At 35.5% G+C, this 27,653-nt stretch overlaps 1 protein-coding gene across 2 annotated transcripts in view; it reads right to left on the bottom strand.

The window, feature by feature from the left end:
- Nucleotides 1–27,653, bottom strand: part of NSD3 (nuclear receptor binding SET domain protein 3) — a 103,324-nt gene that overhangs the window by 19,074 nt on the left and 56,597 nt on the right. Inside the window, exons 8-16 of one of the 2 annotated variants that reach the window (XM_090258716.1) lie at nt 24,113–24,213; nt 21,990–22,035; nt 18,963–19,093; nt 18,226–18,354; nt 17,520–17,646; nt 10,091–10,288; nt 9,445–9,618; nt 5,508–5,654; nt 2,044–2,200 (exon numbers count right to left, since the gene is read on the bottom strand). In XM_090258716.1, coding sequence (XP_090114842.1) covers nt 2,044–2,200; nt 5,508–5,654; nt 9,445–9,618; nt 10,091–10,288; nt 17,520–17,646; nt 18,226–18,354; nt 18,963–19,093; nt 21,990–22,035; nt 24,113–24,213 — 1,210 coding nt within the window. Of the gene's footprint in view, nt 1–2,043; nt 2,201–5,507; nt 5,655–9,444; nt 9,619–10,090; nt 10,289–17,519; nt 17,647–18,225; nt 18,355–18,962; nt 19,094–20,622; nt 21,098–21,989; nt 22,036–24,112; nt 24,214–27,653 lie in introns of those variants that run through there. The other variant, XM_090258715.1, reaches the window with a different exon arrangement.

Below are 27,653 nucleotides of genomic sequence, written 5' to 3'. Positions count from 1 at the left end.
GCGAAGGAACAGTCAACCAGTGCAGAAAGAGGAAATGAGAAGTGAGGAAAATGAGGAGAGGCTCAGAAACTTATCGGACAGCTATAAGCGGGCCAACATCCGAATCGCAGGGTTGCCAGAAGGTGAAGAAGAAGAACTAGAAATTGAAAAATTATGTGAAAAAATAATGAAGCAGAACTTTCCTAACTTGGGGAAGGAAATAAGACTTACAGGTCCAGGAAACACAGAGAGTTCCAAAAAAACTGGACCCAGGGAGAACCACACCAAGACACATTATAATCAAAATGTCAAAAATTAAGGATAAAGAGAGACTCTTAAAAGTAGCAAGAGAGAAGAGAATTACGTACAACGGGGTCCCAATAAGACTGTTAGCTGATTTCTCAAAAGAAACTCTGCAGGGAAGAAGGGACTGGCAAGAAATATTCAAAGTAATGAAAAGCAAAAACCTACAACCACGATTACTCTATCCAGCGAAGCTGTCATTCAGAATAGAAGAGCAGAGAAAGTGCTTCCAGGACAAAATAAAACTGAAGGAGCTAACCACTGTTATATGAGATGTTAAAGCGACTTGTTTAGGAGAAAAAGGATAAAAACTATGAACATTAAAATGAAAACTGTATCACAACAACCAACAACAGAAGCTAGGGAATCAAAACAAAGGTAAACTACTGTGTTTTCCTGAAAATAAGACAGTGCCTTATATTAATTTTTGCTCCTAAAGACACGCTAAGTCTTATTTTCAGGGGATGTCTTATTTTTCCATGAACAAGAATTCACATTTATTGTTGAACAAAAAAAACAACATTTATTAACATACTGTAGTCATGTCATCACAAACATCAGCATAACCAGCCAAACTCTAATTCCATCAAGAATTTGAGGGGAGCTGTAGCAATGACTGCCGCTAGGTCTTATTTTCAGGGGAGGCCTTATATTTCTAAGCTTGAAAAAAATTGCACTAGGTCTTATTTTCAGGGAAATATGGTAAGTAGGCAATGAGAGTGGGAAAAGAACTATAGGTATGGGGAACATTTTAGGGGGAGATCAGCGGGGAGGGGGAAGGGGGAAAGGGAGGGAGATGGTACAGGAATCAAGAAGCATAGTTGGAGGGAATGGAGTAGACAGGAAGATGTTGAGAAGAACTATATGCACAACCAATGGGCATGGACTAAGTGAGGGGACAAACGGAGGGAGGGGGTCACTGGGTCAAGGGAAACAAAGGGAAAAGAAATTGGGACAACTGTAACAGCGTAATCAAAAAAACATATTAAAAAAAAACAAACAAACAGGCTTCTTAAAAGGAGAAAGTTTGATTAAAATAATGATAACCACAAATACTTCTTACTCATTCTCTTTAGAACTAAAGGCTCTTGCCCTGGCTGGTGTGGCTCAGTGGCTTGCTAACCAAAGCGTTGCCAGTTTGGTTCCCAGTCAGGGCACATGTAAGGGGTTGTGGGCCAGGTCCCCAGTTGCGGGTGTGCGAGAGGCAGGCAACCACACATTGATGTTTTTCTCCCCCTCTTCCTCCCTCCCTTCCTCTCTCTCTAAAAATAAATAAATAAAATCTTAAAAAAAAAAAAAAAGAAAAAAGAACTGAAGGCTCTTAATGAAACAGTCTCTTTAAATCCTGAAAATATCTCTACACACAGTTTAGAGCTTCTAGCTTGAACTAAAATGGACCAGATTTAGGGGCCGGGAAAAAACTCTTCATTTTATTAGAAATCACAAATCAATATAAATCTAATTAGGGCAAAAAGAAAACATCTCCCCTATTAACCACATGAGAACTTTTATTCTAAAATCTACTAGTACATAGTTCATTAGTATAAAATAACTTTAGAACTTAAAAGTCAACCAACCAATTAAAAAAAATTCACAACTAACCTTCCCAATCCTCTAAAACCCCAAACTCAAAATGTTTCCCTCCCTCCCTTTGGAAGTAGCTCTGCTGTTCTACCTATCTCCTAGCCTGTTTGTAAACAGATTATGAACCTAGTATGAACAATGACTGAATACTTCCTCTTTGTCTTTGGGGAAACTTGCCTGTAATTTCCCAACTTCACCCAAACAATCTGCTTGTAATGTAGTTTCTTGCCAGCTTTACAGTCATTACAATTCCAGCAGCCTTCTGGCATTTCTATGCTCAGGCATTCTGGGTGGAAGGAAGCTGGGCATGATTCACAGCAGAGCAGTCTTCCACCTTGAAACAAATAAACAGTCTTAATAACTGAGAAAAGAGGAAAAAGAAAAAGAAAGAAAAAGAAGAAAGTGACCTTTTAAGTGCATTAACTTGATTCAAATTGAGAGAAAATAACAAAGGGATGGAATCATGTCTATGGTGATGGATTAAAATAGAAAACAAATACACAGATTTAGCATCTTCCGTTTTCAAGGCTTTGGTGGCCAGAAACTCAGCTTTTGAATAGTAAGAGAAACATTACTATACTCCTTACCCTGTAAAATGTGGGCTATTGAGCTATCAGTTTAGCAGGAAGTTAAAATTCTTAACATATGACAAAATAGGTGCATGAAATATTTAGAGTAGATTTGAGAGCAGATTCTCAAAGACATATGTAGCAGCTTACTTCCTTTACTCCCTGAGAGCCAAGAAAGCAAGCAATGGTCATCTTTGTATTTTAATCCAGTGCCACAGTTGACTATATCCCTTTATAATAAAATTAGCAAGAATGAAAACAGGCAATAGGTTGACCAGTACTTGTTTCTTCTAATAAAAGAACATAAAAAAGCAAAAGGATTGCACTTGCTCCAGCTGGTGAGGACACACATCATCACCTTTTTGGTGAAGATAAACTATCTTAAACAGGCTATAGAGCAGTGGTTTGCAACTTTTTCATCACCGAGGATCCACTTGCCTTTCCTCATGGACCTGTATGTTTTCAAATCTTTTATCAACCAAAAATAAAACCCAAACCCCAAGCCCCTGCATTTTAAAAGTAACATTTTTCCTGTTTTTATTAAACCAAAGAAATATATAACTGCCCAACGGAGCTTCTGAATCCAGGAACAAAAACTACCATTATCACTCTGAATTGTTTAAATCATAGCCAAATATAAATAAACTCATGCAGCCTTAGTTTGCATAAATGTGTGATCCTGTTAGATTTTCTGAAATATTTAGTTCAAAAATTTTGTTCACATAAGTCTTTTCTAACTTCATATTGAAAACCACTGCTTTATAGCATAAAATTAAGTAAATAGCAGTGTAGAATGAAGTACCACATGTAAGGAGATCCCTCCAATTTCCCTAGCAAAATCCTCTCCTTTTAAATACACAAAATGATCTCTGGATTAAGACCAAAACGGTGTGGAAAACAAAACAAAATAATATTACTAAATGCAAAGAAATGAAAAAGATTTGGTGGTGGTGGTGGGGGGACAGTAGGTATCTGTAATAGGTATTTCAACAAGTGACAAAGAAGGATGTTAACCACTGAAGATGAAATATGATAAAGACATCTACTGCAAAAAAAAAAAAAAGAAAAGAAAATCATCTTCTCATTGGAAAATCAGGTCTATAACCCACAAGCTCACTAAGATTTAGTCTCATAAGCCAAAGGTTAGGAGCCCCCTATACAACTTTATCAAATCACATGCTCCAACCTTTTGAAGGTTTGCTATCAATTTTCCAGAAAATCTTGTATTACTGCAAACTTTCAAACTTCTAACTGATTAACATACAAACAAAAAGAAAATCCGTATACAATCAGTGATGAATTAAATTACTATATTTCCTCTGCTTAAAAACTTTTACTTCAATCATTGGGATTTTTCTCTTTGTCTGAAAATCTCAACGTGGATTAATGGTTCCAATTCTCCAACCTACAGACTAGCTGTCTGAGTGCTCTTAGACTAGGTAAGGTATTCTTCCATAAATTTAAACTAAAACAAGATAATCCATTTTTTTTCCAACAGAAAGAAATGACCAATAGGGAGAACGGCCTTTGCAAACAGCTTTCAGAGGGCATGTGATTAGTAGAGCTGATGAAAAAGTCAGACTGGCCATTTTTAACATTATAAAATAGTCCTGAGTTTTAAGTCTTATTTCAGAGGAAATACAGACTGAGAATCATCAGTGAAAATCATCATGATTTTTGACAAAAAAAGAAAAAAGAAAAAAAATACACAAGGGAAATAGAAAAATAAATATATGAACAATCCACCTTGGTGCTATGCAAGAAAACTGCTTTAGGGTGCAAAGAGAAGATAGGGTTCAACCTGAGGAAATATAGGGCTCAAAATAATTTCAATTTATGTCAAGGTCAATACTGCGTACTCAAAACAAAGTGAGCAACAATTAAATTAATCTAATTTTAAAGGCACCAGCAGGAAAAAAAAGGCATTTCCTAAAATGCCTCCGGTAGTCGAATTTTATTGCATTATGGAGTTAGTCAGACCAATGACCATCTTTGTTTTGGAAGTAGGTAGTGTCAACAGTAAGGTAACATACTGTGACTTCAATGGAAATCAAACAAACAAAAAACCTAATAGCTCTCCAACCTACTATTCCAGAATCTAATCAGCTTCTTAGTTATACTTTCTTTTAGTTATAGGTTGCCACTTAAGAATTCTGAAAAACAAAGGTACATCAAGCAGGCAACATGAAGGGCGGGGGAGGAGGCCCGTTTCCAATGTACCTGGTATATCAGGTATGAATTAATTTTTCTTTAAAGAATTTGAAACTGGCTGCTGTATACAGAAAAAGGCTTTCACCTTCCAGGTTATTTATTTTACCCACTGCGATAGTAACTTCTCAAATAATACATTATTGTTAAACCATTTTTTACTTTTATTACATGTATGCTATGTATAACTAAACACAAGATAAGATTTTCTTCCAGACTAAATTAACGGAGAGAATACAGATATACATTTACCTCCTGATTCTCTGTGGATAAACTATCCATAAGCAGTTCTTCAGCTCAGCTGGGCTGCCTTTCACTATCCACTATTTGGGTATCCTGCCCACTAATGTATCCTAAGAGAAGGGCAACTAGTTTTCATAGCATCTTAACAGAAACAGTTAAGAAACAAAATGACAGAATGTATTCTAAAACCAAATCTTGCTTTCCCTCTATTTAATAATCTTGCTATTTAGTTGAAAGTTAGTAACAAATTACACTGTGTCTATTATATTCTAACATGAAAGGTAGTTCTGCATCAGGCAAAAGAGAAAGCCCTTAGAATACTCCTCTATATTAAGCAAAATCCTAGTCTTTCAATTTTAACAACCTATACATATATGAAATGTGTAAAAATTTATTCAAGGAGAAGAGTAAGTAAAAATTTGCAATAAATGGAATTATTTTAAGCCCTTTTTAATAATTTTGCAGCCATATGAAGATAGTCACAACCACCAAGGCAGAGTTTACCAAAAGCAACAGATGGTGCTTGACAGGCATACATTTCCCCCCTTCATTAAAAAAAAAAAAAAAAAAAAAAAGGAAATGCAAAAATAAAAGCAAGAGATAAACTATTTTAATTTTTACCTTTCTCACATTTCTTTTTGGAAGCTGACGAAGAAGGAATCATAGGTAATTTCATCAACTCTGCACGATTGGATTCATTCAGTAGGTAGTGGGACTTATAGGCATAGGAACTGAACATGGGGTCTGAATGATCCTGAACTATCAGCCCTATACGAAACAAACAGAAAGAGATGAGCTGCAATGAAACTACCCATGATTCCATAAGGAGAAAAAATAAACCAACACCTATTATGTAGCTGTGCTTAAAATTGGGAGGAAAAAAAGAAGTATGAAGAAAAAGAAAGATCTGACAGAAAAATCTTTCTATAGTTCTTAAAGGGGGTTTAAGTGACTCAATGCCTTATCCCTATGTAGAAACTTACACACCCAGAAGAAAACTCCAAATTAATCTGAAGATGTAAACTGTATTTGACATCATACAGAAAAATCCCTGAAGGAAATAAAGCTACACTCATTAATATTTAGAACTACTAAGAATTATTTACATAACATAGTAGAGCCTGATCTACCTTCAATGTATCAAGTAGCACTTGAAGGGAGAACTGAGTTTCTCCTCTCTATTCATAGCTTGAGATATTTTCAAATAGATTCTAGCTTTCTCTGCCAGACAATGAAGCTTTTCTCTATCAATGCAATGTAGATTTTAAAGGGGCCATAATTTGTTGAACTTTACTGAGGTGATACAAACCATTTAAATTTTTTTCTCTGCCATGATATAAAGTGATTACCAACCTAAGGCTTTATAAAAAACAGTCCTTTTGATCTACTACTAGAGCTATCCTATTTAGAGGAAAACATAAGATCTGCTCTAACCCACTGACACCCACTTCTCTTCTCCCTCCCGCTCCCCTTCCCGTAGTTAGATTCATAATACAGCTACAGGCCATGCTAAACCTGGGGAACTGTAAGGCCAGGGGAAATTTCTCTATTTGGTTACCTGGGACTTAATAATACAAATCATGACAGCAGTTTCAGAGAGATTATTTTGAGAAGAGGAAAGAGTTTTGTCTTTAAAGAGGATACCATTTACTTTTTTCTGTGGATGTTATCTTACACTGGGACAGATTTCAGAAACATCTCTGATCCAGGTGGCAGAATGGAACTGAAATTGCTAATTGGTAATAATATAGGAATCTTTGAATAAAAGTTATATAATGTCAAATGAATTTCATAAAGTTAACAGAGAGAAGCGGTGTAATATTAAACACACGGGTTTTGAAATAAGAAAAATCAGGTATAGATGCTGGTCCCTCTATTTAACAACTTGTGTTACTTCCAGGTAAATTATTTCATCTGGGCTTCAGTTTTCTCATCCACATAAAATGGAGAATTTCTTAGAGCAATTGTGGAAATATATTCAGATAGTATCTAGTAAAGTTTGGTTTGCAGATGCAAAATAAATCACTATTATTATTAAAATTAAAAGAAAACCCTAAACTAACCTCTCCATTTAAAATTACTATTACAGCCGTGGTTGGGTGCCATTCTGCAAAGCGAAAGGTTGAACGGTCAAACGGTTACCAGTTAGGGCACATGCCTCAGCTGCAGGTTCAGTCCCCAGTCAGGGCACTAACAAGAGGCACAAGAGGCGCAAGAAGCAACCAGTCAATGTTTTTCTTCCACTCTTTCTCCCTCCCTTCCCCTCTCTCTAAAAATGAGCAAAAATCTTTAAAATTACCATTACAAAGAAAGGCATAGAAGTTAGCTATTATTTTACACTAGCCTCCTAATGAAAGGTGCTAAATTAAATATACAGGGGTGGGCAAAAGCAGGTTTACATAATACAACAAATAGTATAATAATTAATAAATAATAGTCCAATAATAAACTGTTTTGCATACTCACAACCATAAACCTGTTGCTGCCCCCCTCTGTACACTACACTGAAATATGACTGAACATTTCCTATGGCACCATGGGGAGGACAAGGAAGGAGCAATGTTCATCTAAACCTTGAAATATTTCTAAAAATATTTCTAGATAATTATATCCTTAAGAATTAGCTTCATGGTTTTAAACAGCAATAACCAAGAAGAAAAAGTAATTGAGGCAAGAAACAAAAACAAGATAAGCTAAGTTTTATAATACCAAAACATAAATGATTAAAGTAATCTTTTTAATGCATGGATTTATTACAATTAGGTCTCTTTTTAAAAAGGAGACCTCTATAAATAATGAATAAAGAACACATGTATTTCTGAAAACCTTTTAAGCCTTCTTAAATCCCAACATCTGATCTATTTAGAATAAGTTTCTGTAAAATTCTGGAAAGGAAAATGAAAGTTTCTGTTTACTGGATTAAGTTTCAGTTAAAATATCTGGGAATTACATAATCTTGCTTAAATAGGCATTTAAATATAGTAAGTCTTTAGAATCGTAAAATTGATAAGAAGTAAATACAGATCCTTTTGTTAAAACATGGGTTTCACCTCATTTCCATTACCTCAGCCTTTTAATCAAGGCATTTAAGTTAAACTTAACAAAATGGCTAGATTTTCTACAAAACAAGGTTCCTTGACAATGGGCTATTTTCTGCCTGTATTAAATTGAAAATACCTGTCTTAAAAGTTTCCCAATTACTGAATGAAATAGAGCCAAAGAAATATTGGTTAATATACTAATGGTACTTGATTCGGAATGTACTCCAAAGTAAGTCACAACTAGAGTTAAAACTTGACATTTAAAATGCTGGCTCAGTTATACACGCACACACACCTCTAGTAAAAGTGAGTAAAAGTAAGTGCCTAGAATGGTGGAATAAAACACTAACAAAGTGACAGAGACTTGATATTCTCATCGGCACTCATCTGTTTAGAGATCTCTAAAGCCAATTGGGTAAATCAGTATTTGCATGCTATCATTACTTTCTTAGGGATTGGGAGATGGAAAAGATACTAGTAGTAACTTTATTTCTTTTGACTGTTTGAATCCTTTCAGTTGCCTGTTACAATGTGGCATGAAACATTTCAGATCTACTCCTCCACGAAACAGTCAGGTTCAGAGAAGGATACAATTGTGTAATTGCTCTAGTAATGAAAGACATAATGTTTCTCCTCCAATGGCAACAACCCCAAGTGCTTACAAAACTCACACACACTGAAAGCAGTATATACAATGGACTCAGCTGGCTGCTATAAAACAGACTACCTACCATTTATTTAATCTTCTACTGCCCATTTCCTCTAGTTATTATTTTTAAAATGAGAGATACAAAGCAAAACAACTCAAGATCTATCATACTACCTCAATTCTATTAAAAAATACTTTATGGTACTTTCAGCAAATTAAAAGAACCATCTCCTACAGCAAAAAACAAAAACAAAGCAGAAAACCTCTCCTTCAGTACAGTCTAAAGAAGTTCTATTTTATATTTATCACAAACTCAAGTTCACTGACCCCTAAGGGACACACTATTGTTTTTAGTTGATCAATCTCTTGGCATACCTAAATGTCAACAGCCTGTACTGCTGGCTTTTAACCAACACCACCACATGTGTTGCCTTGGCTGTATCCCATCAGGCCTTCCTCAGTGTCAGACCAAAATATGATAAAATACAACATAAACAATTAAAAAATAAATGTGCTCAGTTTGCCTGCCAAATGAAATCTCAATAAGTTGCAAGCTCTGGATTAAAGAATATGACATGGAAAGAGTATATTTTGAATAAAAGAATTGTTTGCAGAAGGGAATAGATTAATTTTTTGATGCTCTAAGCAGAAATGCTAAGAACTTACGTGTGATTCTAAGTTATTAAAAAACATGTAGACTTTAGCTTAATTTATCAAAGAATTAATATTCTAACAATTTGAACGTCTAATGTTATATAAGGGACTAGTTACGAGAAACGTTAATCTCTCTCAGAGATATTACTGAAACTATTTTTATGGGGAAATAGGCCAGTGAACTCAGGAAGAAATAGAAAGGATTGACACTCACCTCTTGCACAAACGAAACAAAAGCCTACATTTACAGCAGAGGACGAATTACTGCTACGTTTGGAATGATTACTACAGATGAGAATGTAGGAGGACACAAATATGCTTCCGGCAGCAACGCAAGCATCTCCAGAGTGATAGGCTACTGGACATCTCAAACATCGCATCATGCGACCTATTTAAAGACAAGTCATAAAGGAATCTATATAATAAGGCATTAGTTGGATACATAAATTGAGATTTTTGGAATTGGGTTCTTTTGGGTTCCTGTGTGATGCTGATTAGAGTATGATAAAAATTATTTTTTCTTCACTAGTTTGGCTCTATCATTCCCACACTACATGACCCTTAAATGCAGTGCCCATCTAAAGACCAAAGAAAAATTTGCTCCAATGCTGGAAGAGATGGTGGTCTCCAATATGGCATCTGTTTAAGAAATTTTCAAGGGTAATTTTGAACATGTGGAATTTTCTTCTCATGGTCTGAATTAGAACCTAATTTCTACTTATAATAAGCTCTATTGTGACTGAGCTCATGTATCTACACATAAACAGAGAGAATTCCTAATGTTTTTTAATAATATGTTTATTATTTGCTACTGAACTTAGAAGAAAAACACTTTGCCCTCTTCCTTAGCTCTGTTTTACCTTTACTTGCTTTGTGGATATCCTTCTCCATCGAGCAGGCAGAGCAGCAGTGCTGGGGACAGCGGAAACCTTTTGATTCAAAGACGGCCGTGGGGAATGTGCGGACACAGGCTTCATGATAAAATTTCCCGCAAGCACCAACAGAGCAACGTTTCAAATCTGGACCAGACACCTTACATGAAAAACATGGGTGCTGACCTGGAAAATTGATGAGGAACAGAGATAAAATAAAAACTGATTAAAGCATATTCCTTTTAAAGAGATGCAGCTACTGACATCAAAACTGAAAATAGTTAAACTAAAATTTTGTTAGAATGATTGATTTGCTGTAATTGATTTGAAGATGTAGCATTAAAATAATTTAGTTCTCCACTTCTCATTCTACACTAAAATTATCTCCATAGAAAACCCAGAACATAATTTTTCAACACCCAAGAGCCAAGAATGGCTAGGTCTTCCCAAAACAGAATAAATAAAAGAAACTACCAAAGAAAAGACAGATTCCATTAGATAATCACTTAAAATTTCCATATATAAAACAAGGGTAAGATGAAAATTCATAATCCCAATTAAAAAGTGCAGAAAATTAAAGCTAGACATTATTAAAACTGTCAAAATGAAGGACAAAGACAAAATATTAAAATTAGCAACAGAAAAGACAATTACCTTCAAAGGAGCTAAGAGCTGACTGAAAGAGAAAAATGGAAACCAGAAAATAATGGGATGTTATCTTCAAAGGGCTGAAAGAAAATTGTTACTAAGCCAGAATTCTATACGCAGTGTAAAAACACTATTCAAAAATGAAGTGATATTAATATACATTGGGAAGGATTCAGAAAACCAAAAGTTGTTTCTTTGAAAAAGGTTAATAAAACTGATATCTCTGGTAAGAGTGACTAATTTAAAAAAAGCAAGAAAAGCAGCAATACATATTAACAACATCAGAAATTAGAAAACTGAACCTATGCACCCCTATGTTCATAGCAGCCCTGTTTACAATAGCTAAGTGCTGGAAACAACCTAAGTGCCCATCAGTAGATGAGTGGATCAAAAAACCGTGGTACATTTACACAATGGAATACTATGCAGCAGAAAGAAAGAAGGAATTCCTGTCATTTGCAACAACATGGATGGAACTAGAGAGAATTATGCTTAGTGAAATAAGCCAGGCAAAGAAAGCAAAATACCATATGATATCACCTAATACAGGAAACTAAAGAACAACACAAACAAACGAACTAAATAGGACAAGGAGCAGAATAGCAGTCAATAGGGGGGAGAGGGGAGGGAGAGAAGGGGGATAAGTAAGGGAAGGGTTTAGTCAAGGAACATGTATAAATGACTCATGGACATGGACAACGGGGAGGGATATGATTGTGGGAGAAGGGGTGGGCTGGGTGGGGGTGAGAAATGGGGAAAAAATGGACAACTGTAATTGAAAAACCAAAAAATAAAAATAATAAAAAAATAAAAAAGAAATTAGAAACCTGATACATCAGTATAAAACCCTACAAAGATAAAAAGATAATAAATGGAAATCACTACATTTTTGCCAAAAATTTGAAAATTAAGATGAATAAACAAATTCCTAGAAAAACAGAACTTACAAACACTGATACAAAGACAAACAGAAAATATTATTAGTAATATAAACTATTAAAGAAATTGAAACCATAATTAAAAACCTTCCAACAAAGAAAATTTTAAGCCCAGATGGCTCCACTGGTCAATCTGCCAAATATTTAAAGGAAGAAATAATGCCAATTAGAATAGGAAAAAAAAAAAAAAGGAACAAGCAAAAGACAAACAGATGTGGAAAAATATATTCAACAAAGATGACAAAGGATTGTTTTGTTATATAGAGTTCAAATACAGTGAAAATATATGCAACACATATAAGCAAAGATAGCTAAACAAGACTTATAAAGAACTATTAAACCAAACAGCCCAATAAAAGTGGGCAAATGGAATGACTAGACAATTTACAGAAAGCAGAAAGACAACCAGTAAACACGAAAAAATGCTCAACTTCACTAGTAAAACCACAAGTAACATTAAAAAAAATTCATCAATAGGAAAAAACTTCAAAGTCTGAAAATACCAATTGCTGATCAGGGTGTAGAGACAAAGAAACTCATACACTGCTGGTAGGAGTTTAAGTTGGAAGGAACTACCTTGGAAGAAAACATAGCAATATCCATTTTAAAAAAAAATACATTCATTTTCTGTGGCCTAGAAAATTCTACTTCTTGCTCTCTACATTAGGATAGACTTGTACATGTGAAAGGATGTTGACTGAAGCACTATTTGTAACTGCAAACAACGGAAAGCAACTCGAATGTCCTTCAATAGGAGAATAGTTAAATAAACTATGATATATGCATACAATGGAACACTATGCAGCAATTATATGTATTTATATTGAAATAAGACAAAGGGTAAAAAATCAATCTGCAGAACAAAGGAACAATACAGTTTTATTACAACACACATAAAAATGTTATACACATACAAACATGCATGCACACATACAGAAAAAGATTTACAGGCTTACACACCAAACTGATAACAATGGCTACCTCTGGTGATGGCTAGAATTAAGTAGGGGCCTAGGATTAAGAGTGAGGATCGAGGGGGACTTGAGCATGTGCTACAATGATAATATTTTCATAACATTATATTTATGTATTACTTGTGTAATTAAGATATAAATTTAAAACACTAACAACTTTAATACTGCAATACATAAATAGAAAAGACACATGAATAAATCATTCACAAGAGATTTAATAAAAACACAAAATATGCTTAGCTGTAATCAAAGACCTGCAAATTGTAACAATATTTTAATTATTCATTTGTTTTGTTATTCTTTGAAGGTAAATGTCTTTTTTGTGGGTAATCTTCTTTTTGTCCTTCATTTTTTATATTTTAAGTGAGACATCTAGCTGTAATTTTTTACTTTTTTATTAGGATTATTTGTTTTCATTTTGTGTCTGTTTTACATATGAAAAGTACAAGTGATTATTTATTTGCCATTTGTGTATCATCTTTTGGGAAGTGTTCAACTCTTTTGCCCATTTTTCTTTTATAGTTTTTTGTTTTGGTTTTTACAGAAAGTTAGAGTTTGTTTTGGAAGTACTAACCTTTAAAGTTGGCTGAATTATAAAAATTCTTCAAAATCAGTACTTATAACTGTGATGTTTAATTTTTTTTACTGGCTTTGTTGTAGAAATAAAGTTCAGCAGGAAATTTTGTTGTCCTGTTGCATAGATATAATTTCAAATTATATTTTACCATGTATGTAGATATAAAAGTAATAGTATTGTTTTAAAAATAACCTTTACAATAAAAAAAAAAAATTAGGCCCTGGTCAGGTAGCTCAATAGTTAGAGCATCATCCTGATATGCCAAGGTTGTAGGTTTGATCCCTGGTAAGGGCATATACAAGAATCAACCAATGAATGCATAAATACAAGTAAGTGGAATAACAAATTGATATTTGTCTCTCTCTCCCTCTTCCCCTGTCCCTCTAAAGTCAATTTTAAAAACTTATTTTAAAGGTTAAGAGGTTTGATTTTACAGCTTTGCCTAATGCATAAACGGCTCTATGTAAAAATGAAATAGGCTTTTAATTGCAAATTGATCAAAATAAGTCTAAAAGAAATTAAAATTGTTATAACTAGTAATACTATTATATTAATAGAGAGGAAAACTATCAAACCCCTTTAAGACTTGTTTAGAGCTCTAGAATGTGAATGTTTCCAATACCTCCCTTCTCACTAGGACATGGTCTTAATTTAGAATAAGTAAATAATAAGTAAAATTGTTACAGATTTTATTCGAAAGGGAAAATGTTTTCTCTTCAGAAATCACATTTGTCTTAAATGATAGGAAGTGGTAGTATAAGAACTTATTAGGCATGTATCTTGTAATATTTTTCCCATGTAAAGTGTATCTTTTGATAAAAGAAAGAAAACTTCCTAAATGATCTTAAACAATGGTTTGAAGAATTGGAGTTTTCACTCCTAATATGTTAGAAGTGTACCAGATTAGTATCAGACTAATTTTCACATGATAATAAATAAATCAAAAGCAATTTAATAAGTAAATAAAGCACACAGGGGTTAAGGGCACTGACATCCATCTCCAGTTGAAAATCTGTATATAACTTTGACTCTCCCAAACTTACCTACTAATAGCTTACTGCTGACCAGAAGCCTTACCAATAACAAATAATTGGCTAATATGTATTATACACTATATTCTTACTGCAAAGTAAGCTTGAAAAAAGAAAACATTAAGAACATTATAAGGAAAATACATTTACAGTACATTTACTGATACTGTACATTTGTCACCTGTTTATCTACATCAGTATCACCTTAGCTGATACAAAACACTGTATGTATTATACGTATTACTAATGTTAGACATCAAAACTGAAAGACAATGTGAAGAAATTCATATTTAGAGATGTAATAATTCATGCATTGATAACAAAAAGGCAGCAACACAACTGCTTTATTGTGGTCTAGTATAACTAACACAACTGCTTCACAGTAGTAAGGAAATCTCTGCAAATTTTTTCCAATAGACAGTGTTTATTGAAAAAAAGAAATCCACATATAAGTGGAATCATAGCTCAAACCTGTGTTGTTTAAAGATCAACTGTAATTGTTTTTTTTTAACTGTGGTTAAAATAATTACCATTATAACTATGTTTAAGTATGTGACATGAAGCACATTCACATTATTTTGCAACCATCACCACTACCCAACTCCAGAACTTTTCATCCCCCCACACTGAAACTCTAACCATTAAATAGTAACTCCCTAGCCCTCTCTCCCCACCAACCTCTGGAAACAACTGCTCTACTTTTTGTCTTTATGAGTTTGGTTACTGTAACTCATGTAACTGGAATCCTAAAGTGTTTGTCCTTATGACCAGCTTATTTCACCCAGCACAGTATCCTCAAGGTTTATCCACATTGTAGCATGGATCAGTATTTCTGTCATTTCTTTTTCAAGCTGAATAATATTCCATTGTTTATTATTCCACATTTTATTTATCCCTTCATCCATTAATGGACATTTGAGTTGTTTCTACCTTGTGGCCATTGTGAATAGTGCTGTAATAAACATGGGTATACCAATACCTGTTTATAGAGTTCCTGCTTTCAAGTTTTTGGGGTATATACCCAGAAATGAAATTGCTGTATTACACAGTAATTCTATATTTAACTTTTGAGGACCCACCATATTGTTTTCCACAGTATTTATGCCATTTCACATTCCCACTAACAGTGCACAAGGGTTTCAATTTCTCCATAACCTGTTTTCTTGATAATAGCCATCCTTATACGTGTGATGTGGCATCTCATTGCAGTTTTGACTTCTCTTTGCTTGATTACTAATGAACGATGTTGAACATCTTCTCATGTGCTTACTGGGCATTTGCAGATCTTTGGAGAAATGTCTGTTCAAGTTCTTTGCCTGATTTTCAATTGGGTTGTGTTTTTGTTGAGTTGTCAGAGTTCTTTATGTATTTAGTATATTAATTCCTGGTCATATATGTTATTTGCATGTTGCTTGTCCCCTCAGTTGATAGTGTCATTTGGTGTACACCGTTTTTAATTTTGATAAAAATACAATTTCTTTATTTTTTTCTTTTGTTGCCTATACTTCTGATGTCATATCATGAAATCATTGCCTATTCCAATGTCACAAAACTTTTCCTTTATGTTTTCTTCTAAGAGTTTTATAGTTTCAACTTTTATGTTTGATCTCTGATCCATTTTGAATTATTTTCTGTATATGGTTGTTAGTTAAGGATCCAATCTCATTCTTTGGCATGCAGTGATCCAGTTTTCCCAGCACATTTGCCAGAAAGTCTGTCGTTGTCCCACTGAATGGTCTTTGCATCCTTGTCAAAAAGTCATTCAGTCGTCAGTCGGCAGCCGTCCGTCTCGAGAGACAATGGTGTAGCTTCTTAAGAGTCTATCTGCACCGCCAAGAATGGCTGTGCAGTCCAACTCGGGAGTGACACGGTATCTGTCTCCTCCCGTGTTGTATCGACATCTTGTGATGACGCTGGAGTGTCCTGTCCAGTGAAGCTGAAGCTACAGAGCCTGGGCAGGGTGATATGGAGGGTCTGCTGTTGCCCATGCAGCAGACCCCCCCTCTCTTCGCAGCTGAAGGGTCCAAGGGAAAGACGGAGTCAATACAGCTTGGCTTCAGGTGCGCCGCAGGAGTTGCCGGTGTTGACTACAACGTCAAACCGCCTTAGGGACTCCGGCTCCGGATTTTCTGTCGGGGTTTACTCCCTCAGCCTTTCCCCTGAAGAGGTATGCCGCAAGGCAGCGGAGGTTTTTTGGAGTCAGAGTTTTCCTTCTCTGATGTGCCCTGACTGGAAGATCGAACCAGCGACACTTAGCTCGCAGGCCGACGCTCAGTAAAATGGAAATAATAACAGTATTGATCTCATTATGTTAAGTGGATAAAATGAGATAATAGTATAAAATGTTTAGTACTACAGCACTTGACCTGTATTAAGTGTTCAAAAAAAAATTACTATTCTAATGAAACTTAGCATATATAAATGATTTTAGGAGACATGCAATCAAATAAAAAAAGATAAAATAAATATTATGAGAATCTAAATATAAAAGGAATAGGAAAATAAAGTGTCATGGGTAAGATCAGCATATCATAAATACTTGATATCCGGTTCCCCTAGCAAAAAAACAAAAACCATGCAAACATGGTTCCTGGAAATGCGACTGTGACATCTCTAGTTAACTTTTCACATGTCTTGTTACAGATCAAACAACTCTATTTCCTGCTTTTCATGACTGTTAACTACAATCATGGCTACACAGATAAGAAATACAAACATGTGTATTTCTCTATAAATTATTTTGATAGGTGGTAGTCTGTATTGGGGGCAGGAAGAATAAGAAATAAATGGTGAATCCAAAACACATCTTTTAAAAACAGTTTCTAGTAGCTCCATCTTTCCACTAAAAATACTATCATCATGGTTACAGTTAGCAATTGACACTTATTCCAGTCTATTAAAGTCAAGGCACTTTAAATCAATTTATTAAGCATAAAAATTTCAGACCCATTTGAAAAATAATTCACTCTTCATACTTTGTACAGCTCTTTAGATAAAACACAAACACGTCTCAATGATTTGATACATTTTATGATTAAGGCACTGGTAGGAGGAGATCTGAAAATAATATTGCTAACTACTCTTTTGATTTTAAGAAGTCTAAACACTAAAGTGTCTTAATTTGTTGACATACCTTGGGAATAAAGAGCTATATAACAATGGTAAGAAAATTAGGTAGCATGAGAGATGCTGGCATTGTACATTCCTCCCTATTCATCTTTCCATACCAATCAAAGTAAGCCAGCTTACCGGTTTTACATTCCATGCAGATGAATTTTCCATCAGGGAGTGATGGCAATCCCAGGCAGTCTGGGTGAAAGTGTTTGTAGCACTCTCCCTCACAAGGAATCAGGGAGTCTCCAGCGCTTTCACAGATCTGTAATACAGCAAGAAGCAGCGGTTCGCAGACCTTGGCAGGCATCAGTTACACCTGGAGGGTCTGTTTCCTGCAGTTTCTGACTCAGTAGGTCAGGGAGGGGAGGGACGATGACAAAAATGTGCATTCATAACAAGTACCCTGACAATGCTGATAGTACTGGTCCTGGACTCTCACTGTGAGAACCACACCCAATACGAAATGAAGTTTAAAAGTCATACTTAATCTTTTACGATTCCTTCTTCGGAATCTGGGGACCTCAACTTTTCTTCACAGGGCAAAGTAGTATTTTTCAAGAAAGGTAAATATACACTAAAAACTTAATATCAACTTAATTTTAAGAAAATGTTTTTGAAAGTCATCTGCCATTCACTTTCATTTCATAACAATGAAGAGTGATATCTGTATATGAATAGTAAGTACTCCAAACTCAGAAGGGGAAGAGCCCAAATGGTTTTTAGATATGTACCTTTAAAGCAATATCATATTTTAGAAAGATACTACCCTCTCCAATGGAAGTAAGTATACTGTTGGCAGAATGTGACAGCAATTCTTTCCAGCTATAGGTCACTTGCCCACCTGACACACAGTGTCCTTCTTACTCGTCCCAAAGCCTCTTCTTGACAAACTTGAGTCCACAGACTGCACATCAGAAACGTCCACATCTGCAGCAGCTGAAGGGCTATCTACTTGCTTTCCAAAGCCTGCCTACATGGAAAACATAGCACAATTTAAAGAAAAACAAAACAAAAATTTCCTCGAAGATATGCCCTTGTCAGGTAGCTCAGTTAGTTAGAGCGTCATCCTGATACACCAAGGTTGTGGGTTTGATCCCTGGTCAGGGCACATACAAGAATGGACCAATGAATGCATACATGAGTGGAACAACAAACCAATGTCTCCCCGCTCCCCCTCTCAACTCAATAAATAAAAAATATTTTTAAAAAAGACTTCATAAAACATTTCCTCAAAGTTAGGTATTATGAAAATCCTAGCAAGAGTTGCTCAAAGAAACTTTGATACTACCTCTTTCCTTCCTTCCTTCCTTCCTAAAACACCTCGATAACATGTCTGATGTTTTGATAGAAACTAGTTAAAATTAAAATAAAACAAAACAAAACAAAAAACTATGCTTGTGTTATGTAAGAGATTAGCAAAATTAACACTCATCATTACAAAATAACCAAAATGATTTCTTTACTATGAATATTTAAAAAATCCCCATTTCCCCCAAATAAGTTGGGTAAAGCAATATGTATGCTACGTGGTTTTGCAAAGCAAAAGAGCGCTGTGCTCAGAGCCTTGAACATATTTACCTGCACGTCACTCAGGCCTCTAGAATCGGAGTCAGATGTGTCTCTGTATGCTGAACTAGTCATTTCTACATCAGTGGAGGCGCGACTCCTTTTCTTTAGAGGTTTACAGGAATCTGAAATCTCGCTGGCACCTTAATACAATACACTGAAATTAATCCTAAAATAGTGCTTAAAATTTGTTCTTTTAATTTTTTTGTGGGAGAATATTTTCTTTCCCCAAACTCATCTGTAATGTGAAAAAGCACGGCTCTCTTTTAACACTGAAGTCATGAGTCAAAACTTCATAAGCTTCTGACTTTCCTGATGGTGATTTAACTTACAACCACTCTATTACAACATTTAATTCAGTGCTCCTGCTCTAAAGCTATTTTCAGTCAACAGAGCCCAAGTTCCAACCTAAAAACCAATTCTATCAAAACTGCAGGACAGCTGATTTGTTTGGAGCAATCCAAAAAACCACTGAATTTGGAGGGGGAAGACATAAAACCCAACACACTGTGCAGCTTACAAATATGGTCGCAGAGACATCTCCATCTTGTTTTTATTAGGGATGTGACAAATCTTTGATTTGTATTCGATTCGTACACGGATAGTGCCATTTTCCCCCAAATTTTGCAATTTAGTTGAGTATTGCCCTCCCCAAATAAATTTTGGATGTTCGTAATTGTTCGTCTGAGACTTCCTTGGTGAAGTGTCATTTATTGTGACCATTAACAAGTGCTGCAGCACATCTACATATGTCATGCCATTTAGGAGGCACACTGCTGAGGGTTGTGAACAGACAATCAATGTTCAAGTGCAGCCAAATCACGAAGAGCTGGATAAGAGGCCTCTATGTGGAATTTGTGCGGGAAGAAATAAATATGAAAAAAAAAAAAAAAAAAAAGGCAGAGAATAGTGTGGAATTTTTTTTTAAAACTGTGTGTAATACAAATCCAGCCAAAACAATAGTGCAAAAAGTTACAAAGCAACAATCTCTTGGGCTAATGCAGTATAGGCTATACAGAAACAGCCACGCTGAAATGTGCAGATCAGGCACGGTGAATACCAAGGAACCAAGGAGACGGTTAATATTTCAACCCACAGTTTGTGTTTTAGATTTTTCCCCCAAAATTTCCATACAACAAACAGACATCTAGATCAGCCCAGCAAGCTATGGTGGAAGTGTGCAGTCCAGAAGAGACCATGGAGAAACAAGTCTCCTGGGGCCATGAAGATCCACAACAGGCTGAGTGAGAGCAGCACTTGGTACATAGCCATGTTCGGTGGTGGAGGATGTGGGTCTCTTTAGACTGCTCAGGTCACTGGGACCTCGTTATCACATCCCAGTCTACAAGCTTTGCACTGAATGTCTCCTTACATCTATAAATGAGGGTGCCTGCCCATGTTAACGCTGATTAAAAAACACAAGTACACAAATCTAGCTCCTTCATTGCTGGTGTAAGAACCCAGAACACCACCACAAAGCATTTCCTTGGCCTAAAAGATCACTGGATTAACAAGGAGTTTTAACAGAGGAACAGGAGTGCTGTACTGAGAGGCTTTTGAAGGGAAACACAGGTACCGCCATTTCTGATGAGTTTCTGAAAATGCTAGAAAAACAACAGACTGCCAAAGACAGCTGCCATGCTGTTCTCCATGATAACGGCACTAACAAAAAAATAATAATAAGAGCTTTTAATGATTGTAACGAATACAGTTTGGGCTGTTTGGCAAAACCCTGCCGATGTACATTAGTGATGATGCTTTATTTAAAAACAAAAAACAAAAACAGTCCATGTTGAAATTGATCAGTGTAAGTTAAATTGTGGTTTTTAGGCTGGACCCATGATTTAAGCTGTACCTATCCAGCTCAGACCAAAAAAAAAAAAAATCATTTGAATGTTAAAGCAATTGTTCAGTCTTGAAGAAGAAAACAGGCAGGAAAATGCCAATAATGATGATTGGCAAAATCAAAATTGGAAACAAAGAAACTTTATCGAGCCGCCGACAAAGAAATCTTGCATGGAGACTACAAGTCTGGAGTTTCTGGGATGAAATTGTACAGGAATCTCAGTCCACAGTTTCCTCAATCGCTGCGGAGACGGAGCTGTCACTGAATCTGACAGAGCCCTGCACTCCCCGGTCCGCCGACCCTGTGGAATGGTGGAAACACAACGCAATCAGGCCTCCTAATCTCGCAGCGATCGCGATGTCTTTTCTTGGAGCTCCGCCAAGCAGTGTTCCCTCCGAGAGGCTGTTCAGTTCTGCTGAGGATCTCCACGGAGACCATCGCTGCAGACTTCTCCCCGAGAATGCAGAGAGGCTGGTGTTTTTTATTTTATTTTTTTAATAATGCAATTTGCCCAAAGTAAACTACAGGTATTAAATACAGTCTGAATGACCTCACCAAAAATGCACGAATCATGCTATAGAGTTTGTACTGTAGTCAAATTGCACACAGAAAATACAGATAAAAGTTTAAGATTTCTTAAACTTTGTGCATATCTCAAATAGATTTGCATAAGGTCATCTAATAATGGCCATAAATATGCTATGAATCATTTTAATTTACAAAAAGATTTTACAGCACTGTAAAAGTAAACGTGGCAAGATTTTTTTTCAATCAGGTTGTCTTGTCTGATTTGTCATAGTCGATGTTTGACAAACATTAGTAGCTACTATTCGGTATTCAGTCGAATACCAAAAAAAGTGGATTCGTCACATCCCTAGTTTATAAACCAGTGAAACCCCAGAACCTTATGGAGAAAAGTTGGAAACAATACCAAGTCTACGTGGTGTTCTCCAATTTACATAAAACAAGTAAGACTTTTCACATGGAGGTACAGAATATTATCAACTCTAAAGTCACACATACATACACACACACATACACCCACACCAGGGAATACTTCAATTTCACACAAATCATTGACTGAAGAGCAACAACAATGATTTACAGAGACAAACAAAAATACATGAAGTACAAATAATTCTTTAATATTGGTTTTAATCAAGGAAATGCAAAGCAACATTATAATAACTCACCTTTCTGTAATCCAGTCTTCACTGTAGCCTGAGGAACTGCTTCAACCTGTTTGGACAGAAAAATACAGCATCAACGAGAAATTCTTTTCAGTTTTAATTAAGGAAAAAATAATACTTCCATCAATCTAAGTAATGATGAGTGATTAATGTATCTGAAATCTGAACTCAGTCCCATCTGCTGGGTAAAGTTCTCTGTCTCAAGGTCAGGGAGGGTTTAAATCCTAGCTACCTGTGCTGAACACACAGTCACATGCTCTCTAGCAAAGTTTTCCCACCAATTCCCCTGGTTGATGGAGAGAACAAGAATACTTTCCTCAGTGTCTGGGAGGCAGGAGAGGGGTTGTTTGCGCAACCGGCCCCATGTTGCTATAAACCCCTCCCACCCCAAAGACGTTAGGATAAATATTTACTTACTATGATACTCAGGTTAATGTAACTCACGCCACTTTAAGACCCTTCCGCGCCTGCACTCACTGCTAAGTTGCTGGGAATCAGGACCCTCTCTGTAGAGAGTGCCACAGGGCTCCATACATCTGGAAGCTCAATACTTTTGCTGCTAGTACAAACTTAAGAAAATAAGTTTGTGATATTGCAAAAGCACTTTCTTGAGTGTCTTATGAACAGTGTCTTGATCCTACATTAGGAGAGCGAGATCAGAAGTTATTCTGCCAATGTATATGTAAAACACGTGGTAATTTGAGGACTGAACCATTGGAATTAAAAGAAAGGATGCTGTTTGGAGGAGGTCCTGTTTAAGCTATGAATTGAATTTTATGTTTCTTTAAGATGTGATGAAATATGTTGAAAGACATTTTGTAAATATTTAAGGATTATGCTAAGCTTTAAAAAATTACTTTATTTTTATTTACAACAGGTAAAAAACATACAACAGAAGTGCTTTTATAAGATACAATTAGCAATACAAATATAAAATCTTCTAAACAATCACTGGTATTGTTCTACTACTAACTATAACACAGTGGCATTAACAATTAGTCCCATTTTGTACTCATTCTGCTTATTAATTTTAAACTGACTGGTCACAGACTGAATTTGGGAACCAGCTGGGGAAATCACATCTTCATTTTGGTAATGAATACTGGCAGTCTTCAAGATCTCAGAAAGATTTTTTGGAATATAATTTCCTAACTATTAAACTTAATTATGATAAATGAATGACAAATTAGTATATTATTGAAATTTTAGTTACATATTTCTGGGAAAATTGTTTTACATGCTTGATGATACCACAGAGCACTCACAAAGTCACCTTTTAAATTTGGAAGTTTAAAATCTGAAGGAAATAAACAGAGAAGCTCACTCTTCCACATTAAGTGGTTTTAAAACTATAAAGCTTATTGGAACTAATAACATTCAGAATCGTTTTGTCTAATAGTTGCTGTCTGAGATATAAAAATGGGTATTCTTTCAGTTTAAAAAATTAAAACACATCTGATTGTGAGTTTAATTAAACGAAATATGGTTTCTAAAAATTTCTTTGAAAAAGTAATTTAATATGGCTATCACTACATTGATTATACGGGTTTAAAACCCTTCAGTCAAAATGCCCCTCTTCCTCTTCCCCCTACTAGAACAGAATTTTTATCTGATAACCCACTGGGAAAATAACATTCCAAAAAATCTGTGACACCAACAGAAAAACCAGATTATCTATGATCACTTGTTTCTCAAATATAATTCTTGGAGTTAAATTAATTTGATTTTGCTTAAAAAATAAAAACAATACATACCAGCAGCTTAAATCAAAAATCAAAAAATATTTTTAAAAAGGGAATTCACTGATGGGTCCAGATAAAAATCATGAAAACATGAAATAATTTTGCTCGTAATAGAAATTTCAAAACAAATGTGAGGAATTCTTTAAGTCTTGCACCTCTGGCTTTCCATCTCCCAAAGCCTGACTGTTTTCTGTGAAAATGCTTGAAGCAGAATCACAGGGATGGCTGGGCTAGTTTAGGGCAGTGAATTCACCAGGACAGAGCACAGGATAGTCCAGAAAGAAAACTCGATGTGGGGAAAGGTTTTCTTTCTTTTCAGATACCAATATAAGCCACAACATTTACAAATACAATGGTTTAACTCTCTACATGTAGGAAGCCAACCTGCTCCTTTTTGATCTTCTTCTTTGGCACAACCTCAGTGGATTTCTCTGATTCAGAACGAGTTCTAATTGATCTTCTCTGTTGCTTCTTTTCTACAGAGCCTAAGAGATGATTTAAACAAACAAATAAATACTCATTTAAGGATGGCTTGACATTTATGTAATTAGATTTGACCAAATTCCCTGTTTTTCTGATCCACTATCTTTGGTCTTCTAACTATAAATTATAAAAAAGCTATTAAATTAAATACTTGGGAACACATAAAATTTTTTATAAGATCAAACAGTAAAGGCTGATAGGCTGAGATTGGGATTAATAAACGACCCTAAATTATACAAATGAAGAGGGACTGGACTTTTTAAAATTATAAAGTTGCAGAGATATAGTTTAGTCTTCTTGAAAGCAGATAAACGTATTTATGTAACTATAATTGAAGGGATGAAGGTATTAAGGGGATGGATAAAAATGACTATATTCTCAGATGACAATTACAAATTATTGGTTCAAAATTCAATCAATATTACATTATTTTACATTTTAACAAATGAATTAAATTAATTCTCTATGTAAAATGTGTAACAGTGTTTGGTGCACTGATACAAGTTTTGCTATTGTTTCATTTATTAACAACAAAAGCAGAAAAAGCAGAAATGCACAAAAATGCTGACTTAAACCGAATCATTAATGGGACTATCAAGGGACTTGTTATAACTTAGAAATAATTAGTCAGGCCTTGACCGGGTAGCTCAGTTGGTTAGAGCATCATCCCAATATGCCAAGGTTGCGGGTTTGATTCCCAGTCAGGACACATGTAAGAATCAACCACTGAATGCAAAAATAAGGGGTACAAATCTCTCTCTCTCTCTTAAAGTCAATTTAAAAAAAAAAGAATTAGTCACGGGAAATGAGTTGAAACAAATTATTACGTGCTTGCATATTAAATGGTAAAACAAGAAATTAAGATTTTTAAACAGTAAAATTCTTAGAAAGTTAATAGAAAAAAAACTCACATTTTGGAAAGGATAAAACTTAGATTGAAGACCACAGCTTGAAAGAACACTAAGTCAGGAAAGATTTCATTCTGTGGCCCTGAGAAGGAATGATACCTTCAGTGCAGCCGTACTCCCATCTTTTCAGTGCTCAGACCACCTAAATGGTCCTACCTAGATAACAATCATCTTCCACTCACCACAGGAAAAAGCTGCTAATATCGCCTATAAAATCAGGCAGAAGCTACTGTAGTAAAACCTTCAAATCACCTTTATATTATTTGGTTTCACTGTTATGGTCTATGTGTAAATGTATTCCCTCACCTTAGTTTGAGGCCAAAACAGAAGAATTCCACTACTTTTATTTTGGGGAAGAAGTAGGTGGTTTGATAATAATATACTGTTTCTAGCAGAGAAATCACAACGGAAGGGGCTAGCTCCTTCCTTTGCTCACTTCTGCTCACCGAATGAGAATGTTGATGGAAACAACATATAGCCTACCCTCACAGACACCTGAGTATTCCAGAAATCCATACTTTAGTATAATCATCAGTATTCAAGTATCTACCAGGCAAGAAGAAAATGAAAACAGAACTGCTTAAACAAACAAACAAAAAAATCTTTAGGCCCTGGCTGCTGTGGCTCAGTGGATTGAGCATCGGCCTGCAAGCCAAGTGTCGCTGGTTCGATTCCCAGTCAGGGCACATTACTAGGTTGCACATCAGGTCCCCAGTTGGGGCCGCGAGTGAGAGGCAACCACACAATGAAAAAAAAAAAAAAATCTTTACTTGTTTTAAGAATGAAAACGTAATTGTTTCATCAAGTACAGACATTTAACGTACATTCTGTCTTACAGAAGATAAGGTGACATGACTTCTTAAAAGTTATTCTGAAAGCTGCCCACAGAACACACAAATTCTACTACATTTAAAACTACCAAAAAGTATTATGTTTACATGCTAAGAGAGAGGAGGTAAGCATCATTGGATTTGAAAAATTGCTTAGATATCCAGTTTAAATGCAAGTGTAATTCTGCAAACCACAGAAATGTAGCAGTGCCACACACTATATATCCCCTAACTTTGCTAGGAAAAGGCTCAAGAATTCTCCCTACGTAGTTAACACCACCAGCTGAGATGATGATATAACTAATTTCTGAAGTAAGATCAAATCTCTTTTCTGACTTTCAACTACAGGCATACCTTGGAGATATTGCGGGTTCAGTTCCAGAGCACCGCAATAAAGTGAGTTGTAATCTTTTTGCTGGTGGAGAGTCTTGCCTTTAATTTGAAAAAAACACAACATATATGAAGCACAATAAAGTGAAGTGCAATAAGATGAGGTATGCCTGTACTGAAGTTATTTTCACAAGCAGCAAAACAGTCATTTAAGACAATAAAATATGCTTATCAACCACAGCTGGTAACCAAATTTAAACCAAGATCAAAACTTTGGAATGCTCATCCCTGTATTAAGGTCCCAACATTAATTTACAACCTAATTATATGTGCTTGCCTAAGGAAAGAACTGGGCCTTTTCCAGATATAAAGAATTAGAACATTCCACTTTATCTTTCACTTAAAAAAAGTAAAGAGAAAAAGTCTATAGTAGAACTTAAATTGTACAATGAAAAGACTACATGAAAATACTACGTTCAGTAGCTGAGAAGAAGGAAAAACAGCTCCATTAAAAATATAATATTTAATATCAATCTAATATTATATGGAGAACATACTTTCTCCCTAGTTAGGAGAATATAGATGTTTAAATAAAGACGCTCCTAGTCTAAGTATCACATTTAAATTCAGATAAATTACCAACAGCTTAGTGTAAAGATAGATAACAAAACTGATTATGAGAAGCTGAGGCCAAAAGATTTTTTTTCCCCTCTCCAAAAAAGATTCTTTAATATTCCAAGAAAGAAACAAACATTTTCAATCATGGCTAATTAATGCAAAACCCAAGTCCATGTATCCATTTCTTCAACATTACAATTTCATTTTTTTTATACAGTATTTTGAAATGATATGTAGTAGGAAGGCATGAGAAGAGCAAGGATAACAGGCCAGGTACAGAAAGCCCTGGGTACCTAGCAATGAGCAAAACTGGGGGGAAAAAAAGTACTGCAGGGGGGGACCTCGCCCCCAGGGTGACCTTCCCTCCTCTAGCATATTGCTGGTCATGTGGTTTAGACCCCCTGACATTTCTTATTGCTGCTCATGCAGTTTGGATCTTTCCCTGACCTCTCCTCCCCTAACAGACCGCAAGTCATGAGGTGGACTTCCTTAGAGAAGTAACAAGGGGGATGGAGAGTAGCCTCATAAAACTTCTATACAAGCCCTTGCAGAGCCACTCCATTAAGCATTAAGCCCTCGGGACAATGAGGTTCTGACCCACGTCAAATGATCGTGAAGGCAGGGCTCTGGGTCTGCTGACCACAGAGAAAGAGTTTTGGTCAAACTAGGTATGTGGCCTCGGTTGTGTTTCAGCTCCAGGCCCAGAAAAGCAACAAAACAAGAGAGTGATGCCATGGCTGACATCATGGCCAGATG

Source organism: Furipterus horrens, unplaced genomic scaffold, assembly GCF_987537825.1.
Source record: "Furipterus horrens unplaced genomic scaffold, mFurHor1.1.pri manual_scaffold_12, whole genome shotgun sequence".
Classification (NCBI taxonomy): Eukaryota; Metazoa; Chordata; class Mammalia; order Chiroptera; family Furipteridae; genus Furipterus; species Furipterus horrens.
This window is presented reverse-complemented; position numbering and strand designations above follow the sequence as displayed.